This window comes from Protobothrops mucrosquamatus, unplaced genomic scaffold, assembly GCF_001527695.2.
Source record: "Protobothrops mucrosquamatus isolate PMUCROS unplaced genomic scaffold, P.Mucros_1.0 scaffold_19, whole genome shotgun sequence".
NCBI classification, from domain to species: Eukaryota; Metazoa; Chordata; class Lepidosauria; order Squamata; family Viperidae; genus Protobothrops; species Protobothrops mucrosquamatus.
In genome coordinates this window covers 947,137-962,134 of record NW_015386095.1, presented here as the reverse complement: position 1 = coordinate 962,134, position 14,998 = coordinate 947,137, and the positions used below count along the sequence as shown (strand labels likewise).

The 14,998-nt window shown below is 36.9% G+C and overlaps 1 protein-coding gene across 1 annotated transcript in view; it reads right to left on the bottom strand.

Moving 5' to 3' along the window:
• TMEM131 (transmembrane protein 131) overlaps nt 1–14,998 on the bottom strand; it is a 106,050-nt gene that overhangs the window by 33,140 nt on the left and 57,912 nt on the right. Inside the window, exons 18-29 of the mRNA XM_015830579.1 lie at nt 12,238–12,342; nt 10,919–11,005; nt 8,234–8,386; nt 7,674–7,749; nt 7,461–7,578; nt 6,348–6,486; nt 6,152–6,261; nt 4,517–4,583; nt 4,136–4,287; nt 3,156–3,298; nt 2,745–2,931; nt 562–747 (exon numbers count right to left, since the gene is read on the bottom strand). Of these exons, the coding sequence (XP_015686065.1) occupies nt 562–747; nt 2,745–2,931; nt 3,156–3,298; nt 4,136–4,287; nt 4,517–4,583; nt 6,152–6,261; nt 6,348–6,486; nt 7,461–7,578; nt 7,674–7,749; nt 8,234–8,386; nt 10,919–11,005; nt 12,238–12,342 (1,523 nt within the window). The remainder of the gene's footprint in view (nt 1–561; nt 748–2,744; nt 2,932–3,155; nt 3,299–4,135; nt 4,288–4,516; nt 4,584–6,151; nt 6,262–6,347; nt 6,487–7,460; nt 7,579–7,673; nt 7,750–8,233; nt 8,387–10,918; nt 11,006–12,237; nt 12,343–14,998) is intronic.

Below are 14,998 nucleotides of genomic sequence, written 5' to 3'. Positions count from 1 at the left end.
AACTATTTCCCATATAGGGAATATTAGCATCTAGCAAGAGGAACAACGGTTATATATCACTTAAGCCTTATTTGCTTTTCACAGAAACAAGAGCACAAATAGTCCTGAACTTACGACCATTCATTTAACAACAGTTCAAGGTTACGATGGTCTAAGAAAAAATGATTTATCTGTCCTCAACTTATAGCCATCTGAGCACCCCCAAGGCCACGTGATTGCAATTCAAACACTTGGCAACTGGCTTGCACTTACGATTGGTTGCAACGTTCCACAGTCACTTGATTACAATTTGTGAGTTTCAATTTCCCAGTCAGTTTCCAACAAATACACAGTTGGGGAAGCTGGAATCACTTAACAACCATGTAATCACTTAATGACCAATGTAAAATGGTTGTAAAATTGGGTCTGGTTACATGATTCGACTTATGACCACACCAACTTATGATGGGAATTCTGGTCCCAACTGTGGGCGTAAGTTAAGGTCTATCTGCATGAAGACTTATTTTCTTAACAAGTAGAGAACACCAGCCAACAAAATACTAAAAAAAAGATGCTTAATACCTCATTATTCCTGAGACTACTATGTACAGCGCCAACTCCCAATTTGGTCTGGGCAAAGCTTCTGCACAAGTTGCTAACATGTGATAGGGAAGAGATGCATTTAATATAAATATAAATTCGGAACCTCCTGCTGTGGTTAGTTTCAATTCACGAATGACTCTGGAAGTAGTGAAATCTGGCGTAAACCTATTGGAATAAAAAAAGACTTTTTTACTTATCCAGGTTATATCATTTACAACAATAACAAAAAAGCAACTTTGCAAATTCAAATGAAGTTAGAGCCATTCTAAAAGTCAATGTCATTTTTGATGGTCCAACAATAACCAAAGATATATCATAATTTCCTTCAATTCTTGTTAAAACAATTATGCAGCAATATTGAAAAGGTGAAGGAAACTATGTGAATGTTTTTATTTTAAATAGGAGAAAATCCTTTCACATTTGGGTGCTGCTTGAATTTTGTTTTTATTTCTTTCACTATGCAATCATGCATTATTTCATTATGAAACATATTTGGGTGTTCATGGCAAGATAAATATGTAAAATAATATGGGAGCATACAAAACTATTGAAAAATACAAGAAACTTAACAAAATATCCATGATAAATTGTTCTAGCTTATAGATAAAGGAAAGAAATAATGAGGCTCTGTCTAATGAACTTTCATATTCTATAATCCACAAGGCTCTTAGATATTTAGACTATTTAAGTATAGGCTATCCTCTACCTTGATCTCAGGTGGAATATTGAGTCCAAGATCGCTACGTTCAGCCATGCACATACGGTATCCAGAAAGACCCCAGAGTAAGGCATTATGATACACGAATAACTCAGTAGTAGTCTGAAAATGAAGACTCAATCATCCAGGCCAAAAGTATCTAAAAAGGTTAAATCATGGCAACTGGACCAAAGTTTATTAAACTGAGACGTTTTGTTATTCAACCATTTTGGATGAGTAACGAAACATCTCAGTTTAATAAACCCACAATAACACGAAGATATCAGGGCTTTTAGTATGGACCCATTTGCCATTCCACTGAAGCACAAATACTTTAGTATTGGAGGCAGGTGCAGCAAACCTAAAAAAAGGGGGCAAGGATGCCACTTCTTTATATAGAGTTGTAAGAATGAGAATATGCATATGATTGGATTCAGCACATTAGGTGATGGTAAGGTCAGTGAGGTAATTAGGTTGAAATCTTTGAGATAATGTGCTGGAACTAAGAACAATGGTGCACATAGAAGGATTTCATGAAAATAATTACTTTCTAGGGAGTTGTTTTCATGGGTTTATCTTACACTTGTTCTGCTTCCTAGAGTATTTTGCTTGTTTCCTAGTATTTTCTCCCAAATTTATCAACATCCTTTGGCATTTTAAGTGCTTTCTGGCTAAGCTGACAAGACATTATTCTTTTCCAAGTTCCTGGGAAGATAATTTATAGGGGAGGGAACATTTTCTTGTCCTAACCAACATCTTATTTTCTCCTGCATCTATACATAGGTTTCTTTTTATAATAAAAGGCAGGGATGTACAAATCATTTTATTCCTGAAATGTTCCATTCATGGACCAGCTATTTTGTTCTGGATAAGAACTGAAATGGAGCTCAATCTGGGCAGAAAGGATTAGAGGGATGGGGGAAAGCTGGGGAAAAAAACCAAGGAATTTCCTTGGCAACTACATTTATGAACATTAGCAGCAAAGGTGTAAGGGCACATAGGCCACTGTACTGATAGAAGCTACAAACAAAAAGCCTAGAGAGACTGAGGGAAGACAACAATGATGTAGAATTCAGAGGGATGGGTAGGCTAGTCAGACAGATCTGTTGGGATGCTAGGGGAGTCTGTAGAAGTGAGAAGAAAAAACTGGAGAGATGTAAAAACAGGGCATGCAAAAGAAGAGATAATAAATGATTGATGAGCACTAGCTTTGGCCTACATTCCCTGGATTTTGTTAACAAGCTGAAGCATAGCAGGATTTGTTTCTGTTGAAGAGCAGCCAATCTAAAATGGTATGGCAGAACACCTGGTATATAACAGTTCATTTCAGGTCTGAAGCAAAATGTATTTCTGGATTTGTGTAAATCCCTGGTAAAGAGTTTATTTATACATAATACAAAGAACACATAATTAGGTTATCTTGTAAATTGAAATTGATGCCAGTATTCAGCACAAGGACACTTACAATATGACAATGTCTTTAGAGACATTGGCACTTAGTGCAAATTCTTGGCAATTAACTATTTTAAATCCATATCCTTCACATAAATATCCACTGATTTCCATGGATTTTATGTTAAATTGAAGCTGTCCTGTATTTTCCACTTTGAATGTTCTTTTCAGAGTAAAATTTGGTTCCTTTAACTTTGTTTCTGTAAGAAAGAGAACAAAACATTCAATACTATAATCCATAACTTGTTATATAAAAAATATCAGTCTATATTTGTTTTCTTTATTTTTAATACAACTATCATTGGTCCTTGTTTTGTTTAGTCTTTTTTTAAAGAAGAGAAAAAAGTAATACTTTATTGACTATCTTTCTTGCACACTCTTTCATGGAATGGACTGTTTTAACTCTTGTGATTAAAGTACTCACTTTCTGTACAGTCTTTTAGCAATGCTTCAGTGATTTTGAATCGCAATGAACTAGCTGCTCCAGGTACTTTTCCTGCAATCTTCATGCTTTCTGTTGTTCCTTGTCCTTTAACCATTATAGCATCTATTACTGTTAAATTATTTCTATAAAACAAAAGCAATAGAATCATTATAAAATTAACCACATAACAATCTTTAATTTTTTAAGATATTCCACAATTCCAATTTCAATCAGAATAGACCTAGAAGAGACCTTGGAGGTTTTCTAGTCCAACCCCCTGCTCAAGCAAGAGACCCTGAACCATTTCAGACAGATATAGAAAGACAGTCCAGTCTTTTCTTAAAAACCTCCAGTGATAAAGCACCTACAACTTCTGAGCCCCACCTCATTCAACATTGTTGTACCTTTGAATGGTCAGTGAAGTGGTAGTAAGCACATGACTATCTGTAGTTGCACCCACAACACAACTGACTAATTAAGAGTTAATTTAACCCTAGGCAGGACAGTATCTAATTGAATTCAATTTAAGCCCATTGCAGGCTACTTGACGTCTCTATGGTGTTTTGGCAGCCTCATTGAGCAAATAAATGTGTCAATTGGACAAACAAAGAGCCATGATTTGCTTATCATCAGGTCAAATGTCTGGTAAAAATGCATCTGTGTCTCTTCATGCCAGTACATCCTCCACATGATAATCAATACATAATCTTAGCTAATCATCTTTCCTCTAATGCAAAATCTTTAATACTGTAGTTGATTTGATGGCATTAATATATATATATATATATCGATATGTACATTAAAGATACTTTTAGGACAACAAGCTCTATAAGTTGGATTATGTATACATACAATTTCACCTAATTTCTTATACAGCTACAAAATCATTGCAAGTCATCTTGAATAATCAACCTGTAAAAAGTATAGTTAAAATTCAGAAGTAATACTTATGTTAATTATATTCAGAAAGCATACTGTACCTGATAATTATTAGGGATGAAACAGTTTTATTAAGGATTGGAGTGAATTTTATTTTAATAGATTTTCTCTCACCAGGTTTTAAAATTACATTTAAAACTGATTGCCGAGACAACCCTTCTGTAAATCCTGTGGAGCTCTGCATTGTCTGACCCTTTGAAAAGAGAATAAAATTCAGAGGTTAGGGTTTTGGGCAACTTAAAACAGCAGGGAGGAGAATGGATCCATGGTCCAAGGGCTGCTCATTCTGCTTTGGGATATTCATTGTTCATAGTGGAAATACAAATACAACCAGGAATTTTAAATGTATAGTTCTTATTTTTAATTACTGTATTATACCAAGATTGACATCAGAAGAAAATCAAGAAGTGAGGGTTACTTACATAATTTCTAGAAACTTGAAATTCTAGTGTCTTCAAATTGATGTCTTCTGTCATACTTAAATTAAATCTAAAAGAAAAATACTTTATTAGCTGCATTTATGAATTTAGAAAAAATATAAATGTATTTTAAGAAATAAACCCTTTGAAAAGATATATTAAAATATGTATATTTGAATATTTTATGTTAATTACACTTTACAGGTAGTCCTCAAGTTACAAATGTAATGGAGCCTGTCAATTACATTCATAACCCGAGGATTCTTTTGAGTGAATCACATTAAATGTGAAAACTCCCTGCTTTTGCCCATGCATTCACTAATCCAATGTGCAGGTCATTAAGTGCACAAGGTATCTCAGGGTGGGAAAGGCCATGGGTGGCCTAGTGATGGAACAGCCCACCAGCTTAAGACCACCCAAGGCCTCACCCGACCCACTGAGATACCTCATGCAATTGCTTCCCCCCTCCCCATCCTGTCACACTAGGTAACTTACCTTGCAAAGTTCTGTCTCCTCTCTGCCGCAGTTTCTTTGATGATTTTGCTTCCAGCATCTGATCGGTTTGCAAACACTTTTCGCATGCCGAGAGTGAAATGTTCTGGGTGCCATGATCTTGCAGGAATTCAGGCTGCAAGATCACAGTGCCCAGAAGCTTCCAGTCTCTACGTAAAATGTTTGCAAGCCGACAGGACGCTTTGAGGCAGCAAAATCACACTGCCTCAAAGTGTCCTGTTTGTTTACAAACGTTTTGCCCCAAGAGTGAAATGTTCAGGGCGCCGTAATCTAGTGGCCTGAAGACTTGCAAGATCACGGTGCCCAGAAACTTCCAGTCTCCTTGCAAAACTTTTGCAAGCCGAAGGGATGCTTTGGAGCTGTGCGATTTCGCTGCCTCAAAGCGTCCCATTGTCTTGCAAACATTTTGCGCAGAGACTGGAAGCTTCTGGGCGCCATAATCTCATGGCCTGAAATCCCATGTGATCACGGCGCCCAGAACATTTCTCTCTCAGTGTGCGAAAAGCATTGCAAACTGATCGGATGCTGGAAGCAAAATTGTCAAAGAAACTGCGACAGAGAGGATACATATCTTCACCCCGCAGGAGGGAGGGGGTAAGCAATTGTGGGGAGCGGGGGAGAGAACAGGCAGGTGAATGTTGCAGTGCCTCTGTGGTCGTTCGTAAGGGTGAATGACTGCCGTGGTGCTGCAACATTCGTAATTTCAGGATTGTGTCGTAAATATTTGGGGGTGGTTATTGTGTACCTTTGAATGGTCACTAAGTGAACTGTCATAACTTGGGGATTACCTGTATTCATATTCAATAAAATTGTGAAATATTTTGGCTTAAAGAATCTTGTTTAAAAGTTGCAGGTGCAGCTAAACAATCAGTCCACCCCTTTTTATGCATGTATAATGCATGTCAAGCAGAAGCAGGGCTTTGATCCCATGGTCACCCCTCTCATTTTGAAACCAGTGACCATCACTAAGGACACCCTGATGATATGATTGAGGAGATCTACTTTTCAAATGTGGTTATGCATTAATCAGACAGAAAAACACACAAGAAACTTATAATTAAGAGGAAAAATGCAATAGAGCATACAATTAATCTCCTTATAAACCCTGTTAATATCAACCCTCACCTGTCAAGTAGCTTATCTACAAAGATTGATGGATTAGAGTATAGCGCTATGGGAAGAAGCTGAGCAAAAATGGGAACATCTGCAGGATTTTCTAGAACAATTTCTTCTTCCTAATGGAACAAATTTAGATTCATATTTATTGTATAAAATAGATAAAAATATTAAGATTTACTCTATTAACAATGCCAAGACTTACAGATGAACCATTTGTATTGGTAAGTGAGAAATCCAATTGGTGCTGTGAGTCAAGTAAAGAGGGCCAGGCCAATTCTGCTGTGATTTTGGATGTTACAGCCTTTTGAAGATCCGTGTCCACTTCAAATACAGCACTCAGCCTAGACATTAAAAAATATTAAACAAACAAACAAAAAAAAGTAATAGCAGTTCATGGAATTCACATAATAGAAAAACCATAATTTCACAATTCTGCATTACAATTTTGATTTTAAAGAGAATTATATTTCATTAAAATATATTACCAACTCTAGTTATAGAGATATAATGACATAACTGACAGTGGAAATAATACTTAGAAACACATAAAACATTTGCATGGTAAACTGATGAAATCCATGTATAATTTGCTATATGTCCGTCTCTGAGAGAGGTGGGAGTTCAAAAATGTGAAAAATAAATGAAAATAAATAAATATGGAAATTGGAAGATATTTGTTTACAACATCTACTGGTCATAGAGTTAAGCTACTGCTCACACATTTACTGAACAGAACCATTATTAGTAAAGGTCACTATTAGATGCACATATTTCTACAGTATGCAATCAAAGAGTTTATGAACCACAATATGGCTAATTAGAAGCATTCACAAGATGCTAACATCAACTATCTGACGAACACATACTCTGATTCTTTGAACTCTTTAAAAGACTAATATAATCAGAATTGTTTCTTTGTGCATGTGCACATTTCTGTGTGTCAAAAAGATCAAGACAGCAAGTGTGAAATTACAACCAAAGCCCTGCCTATTTAAGCACTCATTTAAAAAGTTGAAGCATTGTTGCTCACTTATCTCTATTTTGACTTGCTGACTTCCTCTATGGGCATGCCTAGTGTAACTAGGAAAAACACTTATTACAGTTTAATCTATGATAACTTCTTCAGTATATTTGTGAAATGGTTTACCTTATGTTTCTAGTTTCTAAATTGATTGTTGCAATTTCATTAGAAAATAATTTCTTTTATGTTTCTTATTTGCTTAATACATGTCATTTACAACTTTTTCACAAGCAAATGACCTATCTTAAAAGATAGAGTTAGCTCAAAAGTTACTATATTTTAAAATAAACTCACTGATTGTTTGAATAATCTCTTATTCCAATCCATTCTCTGAATAAATTATCATGCAACTCCCAATCTGAATCCCATGCATCTTCTTGCATTGATATACTGTGCTGTACTTTTGATTCAGCTAGGAAAAAAACAACAACCAATACATTATTTAATCCAAAATGCCTTCAACAATAACTGCGCCTTTAATACTTAATTATAGAAATTATTACTTACATTTACTCAGAAAAGGCAAACCTACATAACAGTGGTTTCCACACTGTAAACCAGGATCAAAATAAATATTAGCTATCTGAAAAATATAAGCAAGATGGAAACACCCTGAATAACAACGTATCTTGGGACAGCAAATATAGTGTACTCTTAATACTGGCAAAAGCTACTTTAGACTATAAAAGTGAGTAATACTTCCCATTTGTATACTTGAGAATCTCAGAACCCTTTTAGTAGTTGTATATATGCAATAGAGCATTTCAAAGATGTGTGAGAGGGTTTGTGATCTACAGAATTTTAAGCCCTACATGATCCTCAATAAATATACTTGAAGTATGTCAGTGTTTTCACCAATGCAATAATTTCCTTCTTACTGATTCCAGTAAAAAGAGACAAAAAAACTCCCATAAAGACAGAAAACTAAAGGAACAAAAAAAAAAACCCCTTTCCCTTTCCCCATCTCCCATCATGCCTCTAGAAGACTTGGGAAATGATGACAATTCCAGTACATAATCTCTCACACGATAATTCTGTTCATATGAATCATATTCAAATGCTCAAACCTTTGATTTTTTCCCTGGTTCTAGATCTTCCTTGTTACTTCGTATTCTTTTGTAATAAAACCGAACATCTTCTGATAATGATCGGATCTGTTGTATTTTCACCTTCTGTGAGAAAGAATTCATAAGACTCAAACTCTGATGAACTGCCTTGCCCTAAAAGAAGAAATATAAATGTTTTCGTTTTAATACTTTCGTGCCCAGGGTGACAAAATTCTGACACATTTATTAAAAACATTTAAATTGTTTGACATGTTCAGAGACCATTATAAAAACATTCACTTTAACATTTCATTTAGGCTATTCTAAGCCACACCAGTTGAATGTTTTTTTATAGTTTAAATGATCACAAGTTAAGAATGCTTTTGTGCAAATGTTTCAAAGTCTGCCAATTTATTAAAGTGTTTAGGATTGAACTGTTCAGTCAGAGGATACTGAACTGTAAAAGGAAATCTTTCAATATTACACCTAAGCTATTCCAGTTATCCTGCTTTAATGTGATGCACTCAACCTAAAATTCATGAACATAAAAACACATGAAGAAATTAGGGTAGCAAACTCAATTATTTAAGGAAGAGCTTGTAGAAACAGAAACCAAATATTTGTTCAGATGTTTATATAAGGAATTCTTCGTCACTGGGCATACTAGCTGAGACAGTAGGAAGTTGCAGCTCCCCAACATTAAGACATTCATCATAAAGTCATAAATGACTAGATACAATATGATTATTATATGACTACAGTATTTTTTAATCTTTTGGTCAATAACAAGCAAATAGGATAAAAAGAATGACATACAACTGAGGGTTTAGTCACAAAGTACTGATATGCTGCCTGTTTTATATAAGATCTTCATCTAAGTATAGGTATATACTTTGTTGCTATATTGTATAAAGTGAGTAAACTTCTAGAGTGCCTAGATCACGGGTCGGCAACCCATGGCTCCGGAGCCACATGCGGCTCTTTGAGCCTTCTCCTGCGGCTCCCAGCCTCCTCTGCCATTTGCAGAGAGAGAGACAGAGACAGAGAAAGGCACTTGCGCTTCTCTCTCTCTCTCTCTGTGTGTAAAAAAGAGTGGCCTCACCCTGTCCTCCGACCAGCTGACAAGCTTATTGGGCGGGGCTCCTGCCTTGGCTGCGTCTCTGCAGGAAGCAGGAAGCAGGAAGGGCAGGAGAGAGCAAGCCCAATAAGAATTTGTGTCAGCTTGTTGGAGAACAGCTTGAAGCCAGCTTGCCAGGTGAGCAGAAGATCGGAGAGAGGGAGGGAGAGAAAGAGAGAGAGAGAGAGAAAGAGAGAGAGGAAAGAGACAGAAAGATAGAGAAAAGAGAGAGGGAGAGGGGGGGAGAGAGAGAGGGAGAGGAAAGAAAGAGACAGAGAGAAAGAGGGAGAGAAAGAGAGGGGGAGAGAGAGGGAGAGGAAAGAGAAAGAGAGAGGGAAAGGGAGGGAGAGGAAGAGAGAGAGGAGAGAGAGGGAGAAAGAGAGGAGGGGAGAGGAAAGAAAGAGAGGGAAAGAGAGAAAGAGAGGGGAAAGAGAGAGAAAAGAGAAAGGGAGAGGAAAGAGAGAGAGGGAGAGAGAGAGAGAGAGGGGGGGGAAAGAGAGAGAGGGAGGGAGAGAGAGAGAGAGAGAGGAAAGAGAGAGAGAAAAGAGAAAGAGGGAGAGGAAAGAGAGGGAGAGAGAAAGAGAGGGAGAAAGAGAACTCATGCACAGCAGCCTCTATTTCTTTTTAATTAAACTCTTCAATCAAGCTCTCCACCCCTTGTGTGCACGCACGCGTGCATGCGCACATTTTGTGGTTCCCAGTATTTTTATCTCTCTCTGGGAAACCGGTCCAAGTGGCTCTTTGAATGTTTAAGGTTGCAGACCCCTGGCCTAGATGCAAAAAATAAGCCATTATTTGTTGAAGAAATTGATATCTCCTTTTTGTATATCTCTCCAAATATGTTCTGGAGGCTCAGAAATATTCCAGCAAAGACTTGGAGATGTGCAAGAAGTGAAATAAGGTTAAGTCTACTGATATAAAGCTGAATTTAACTTAGTCTCTCTTTTCTTCATTTTACATGTTACTCTACAACAGAACTTTGACAATGTCATTAAGAAAAATTCCACTGTAATAGAATAAAAACAATGACTTGTCCTACATATGATAAGAGGTTCCCTTTCTAATAGGTTTTGGTGTGTGTGTGTGTTTGCTATTGAACAGGTATTGTACACATATCATAAATTCAAGTTTATAAATGCTACTCATGTAAAAATTAGTTAGACTTGCAGAGCAGAAGCAGTTATATTTTTGAATGTGCAGTAGCATGGGAATTACTTGCATTTATTCTTAAAGAACATAAAAAGAAATTGCCTTGAATAAAAAATAAGGCCAAAAAATTGTGTTTTAACAATAGTTGCTTATTAAGTCACAAATATAACTGAAACACTTAATATTATCTTCTTAGAGATTAGATAGATTCAGTTACTCAGCCTACCTACTTTATAATTATGAATAAGCAAGTTAGGAAAGCACTCCAAGTTTGCTAAAAAAAATTAAGACAATTCAGTACCTAATTGCCTTATTGTGCAAAGCATTCAATGAATTCCTGCAACATCAGCACACCTTTTATTTAGCAAAACTTTCCCTGAACCCATCATGAAAGCCAAAAACCAAGAAGAATCTTTTGAAAATTCCAAATAAATGCTTACTGGAAAGGAAGGTGGAAGCAGAATGTGTTTTGGAGAGCAAGTTAAGGAGCCTACAGCAATGACAGCCTTCACAGGAATTGTTAAGATCTACAGAAAAGGGAGGAAGTAATATAAACGTAATAATCTGAATCAGATTAATTTTTGTACCATCATTTTTACTGATAATACTTATGCACTATGAAAATCAATTTTATAAACATATGTATGCTTATGTTTACTTAAAAAATTAAATTAATATCCACCATTATTTTCAAAAATCTACTACCCCAGAATTAAAAATCAGAAATAAAAGAAATTCATGATGCCTTCCTGTATCAGATTTGTGATTAAGAAGCTAGTGCTTCTTAAAGAAATCAAACTGCCCTGTGCTTTGCATTTTTTTTTTGGTCTGGGTCACTTTTATGTTACAGCAATTTAGCACTTTTCCTGTGTATTTGAACAAAGTTACAAAAATATCAAATTAATGTAGCTTACTTTCAGAAAACAAGCTTATAAAAAGAAGTAAAACTTCTGGTTTTGACATCAAAAAAGCTGTTCATACAGGCAGTCCTCAACCTACAACCACAATTGGGACCAAAATGTCTGTCGCTAAGCAACATAGTTGTTAAGCAAGATGCCCTCATAATTGCTTCACTCAACAACTGCAATTCTGGCACTCCCAGCTACAGTCATTAAATGATCTCCTGGAAGGTTAAGTGGAACTCGAATCCTTGCTGCAGGCAGCCCTTCCACTCTCAAATATTCTTGCAGTCTGCCAAAGGATTTCATCTCACTTTCATGCAAGCCGCACATATAGGCTGCATAGCAGACTGCAGAAACAGAACTGGAATCCTTAAGATTTCTCTTCTTTTCTTGCAGCCTTCTGAAGAATTTCAGCTCCCTTCCATTTGTAACCCTCCTTGCCGGCTTCCCCATTTGATTCTCTGAAAAAGCTGGTGGAAAGGATTGCTAATGTTGATCACATGACCATGGGGAACTTGGCAACCAATCGTAAATTTGAGCTGGCTGCCAAGCATCCAAACTGCAGTCAAGTGACAGTGGTGATGAGGATGCTTTAGGCCAGGGGCTGTGAAGCACTCTTTTCGAGACTGTTGTAACTTTGAACAGTAGTTAAATGGCCATTCATAAATTGAGGATTACCTGTAAATGAGTATTATAATACATAATGAATATAGTGGCAAGCAAAAAAAAAAAAAGATCAGTAGTTGAAATCAAACTAGCTACCTCCAAGTGCATGGGTTTTTCCTTTTTAAATTTGTTTAGTTTCTACTTTCATACATGATACTTTCAGGATCAATATAATTTAGAATTGAGAATACCTCATAATCTGTTGTGATTTGTATAGCTCCATCATGGATCCCTTCAAGTTCTTTTGGTAATAATCTTACTCTGAATACAGTGTATGAACCAGGCATTAATGTTACCTGAAAAATAAAAGTAATTATGTATTCCAATTTAATCTCTTATTTTTCCTCCAAAAAGTTAACAGTAACCTGAGTGATTTGTATGTTGAAAGAATAAGAACTATGCTTTATTCATTGTTTTAAGTGTGAATTGCTCATCAATGTTATTTTTATGAGGCAATATATTCTAGAGCAGCTGTGTTAAGCTCAAATTATCTTGAAGGCTGCTTAAGGATTTTTTATTATCCCAAAGGATACAGCACTGAAATCTGACAAGAAAGACTCTGAATTCTTGTAATTAAAACGAATGCTGCAAAGAAGTGCACAATTCCTCCTATTTCTTTCTGTAGTTTTGTGGCAACGAGGCATTCCTTAATACTGTAGCAGCACTAATGTTAACGGAAGTCTATAATCAGCACAATGCAGGCATAACTGCTTATTCTCTCTGAGAATGACTGAGCACCCACATAGTGAACCTAAATGGCCTGATGGATGCAGTGATGATCGGTTACACTGGTAACTACGAATGTAGTGGATGGCTCTTGTATGGGTAGCAGCTGGAAGCAACAAATTCACCTCTTCATGCTGTGCCTATCAGAGCTGGTCCCAGGTACTGTCTTAGACAGATCTTATTATTGCTTCTCTTATGTGGAGTTCCTTACCTAAGATACCAGAAAAAGCCTTAGACCAGTGCAGGAACTTGACCCACTGTTCTCACTGCTATAGCTTCAAGAGGAGAAGTATGATTCTATATCTGGGTTGGTTAAGCTAAGGGGTGACTGCACTTCTAGTTTCATATAAAGAAATTCCTGCTCCTTGCTCCCACTGTTATTGTCACATTCCTCCTTGCTTTAAGTTAGGAAGCTTGGTGATGAACTTGGCGTGGCCCTACCAATGGTGTGAAGATGCCTTGATGTAGAGTTAGGAGTCCAGGTGTTCCTGAGCTTACCTGTCCAGGAACAAAGCAGTGCTTCCTACTCTAAAGCCATAGGAAGGTAGAACTTTAGCAGTCATGGTAGAAACTAGCTGTCCCTGGTCTGTCCCATGACAAGCTGCAGTTTGAGATCCCCGCATGACACACTTTCTCATTCAGACTAATACAAATTGGAAATGCTTGCTATCATTCTTCTCAAGGAATGATTGATGTAAAGGGTCACAAGATGATTTTGAGGGCTTCTGGTTCCGGATCGCGGTGCCAACGGACGTGCGAAGAGACTGCTTTCCCCGCCGTCCGGTTTCCCTTCTTCGGGAGACCCTGGAAAGGGCTGAAAGTCGCCCTGGAGGGGCGACCACCATTGGGGAGGACCCTTGCTAGATCGCTCCTCAGGACTGAAGAAGAAAAGAGCGTCCATTAACATGGCCGCTCATTAAGTCGCACCAGCCGAAAGCCAAATTTACAACTAAGTACAATGAAGCATCGTGGAGGATTCGGGTGAGACCCTTCCTTTCCTCTTTGTTGCCCTAATTACCTTCCTGTGAAAGCCTTTTCAAACCTCTCCCGTGCTTTCAATGCAGCAGCATTTCTACAGTATACTTGGGAATTTAAACGTTGAAGGAAAGAAAAGAATAAGTAATTTTAATAACTAAATAACTGGATTTTTGATCTTCGGATACCTTTGGGATTTTAAAAGATCTAATTACTGAGACTTATTATTTCTCTAACCATTTATTTTGGAAAATATGCTTTTTTCAAATAAAAGACTAACTGGCGTCTGGGAAAAGATTTTGTGGTAAAAAGGAGGACATCTTGTGGCGAAAACTGGCACAGCAATTGAAGTTTTTTCTTCTTCTCTCTCTCTTTTTTTTCAATTGTGAGGCCTGTTGACTCTCTTGATTTGCCCTTCATACTATCAAAAAAGATAAGATTTGGAAACAGCTGGGTGATGAAAACAGCTTTAGAAAGCGTTGAGGTGGACATTGGCTGATCTTTATTAAACATAGCCTCCACCAAAAGACTATTGCTAATCACCATGGAAACGGAGGGAATCTACCCACAACTTAATTATAAACTTATACTTCAAAAAATTCTTGAAGACACCGAGCTAATAAAATCCCGAGTGAAAGCCAAAGATGTTTTCACCAAACTACAGATTGAACCCCAGACCCCAACTGTTCAACTTATAAGCCAAAAAATAATAGAAGGAACAATTTAACATCAAAGAGGATTCTACTCAACAGTGTGTACAACTTACGGAGAACTTTGACAAATAGATACTGATGCCAACTAAAACACCTGTAACTCCAAAAGCAACAGGAACTGATCTGCAGACATATCATATTGAGAACTTAGATAACTTGGATGACCAAACAACAATTACAACACCGGATATGACTCTTTGCTTCACTCAGAAAGAAGAGGAAGACCAGACTGAATTGATGACAAGCATTTTAAACCAAATATGGAGATTTGAACTATTAGGGCAACAACCTAATAACTACAAAGGGGCCAGTTTCATTGAAAAACTGATAACTGGATGTTCTCCCTTGATTCAAACAGTATGTGTGGGAATCAAGGGAGTTACACTGGAGGATTTAAGGGCATTGGTATGGAAGCCTGCTTGGCATAGAAAGAAAGCCAGAGTTAGATTTAAAAATGGGACTTAAAAATTCATTTAAGCAGCTTTTCTTTTAGAGATTTTGACTGATCTTAGAGATATTGACTGATTTAATATTTAGG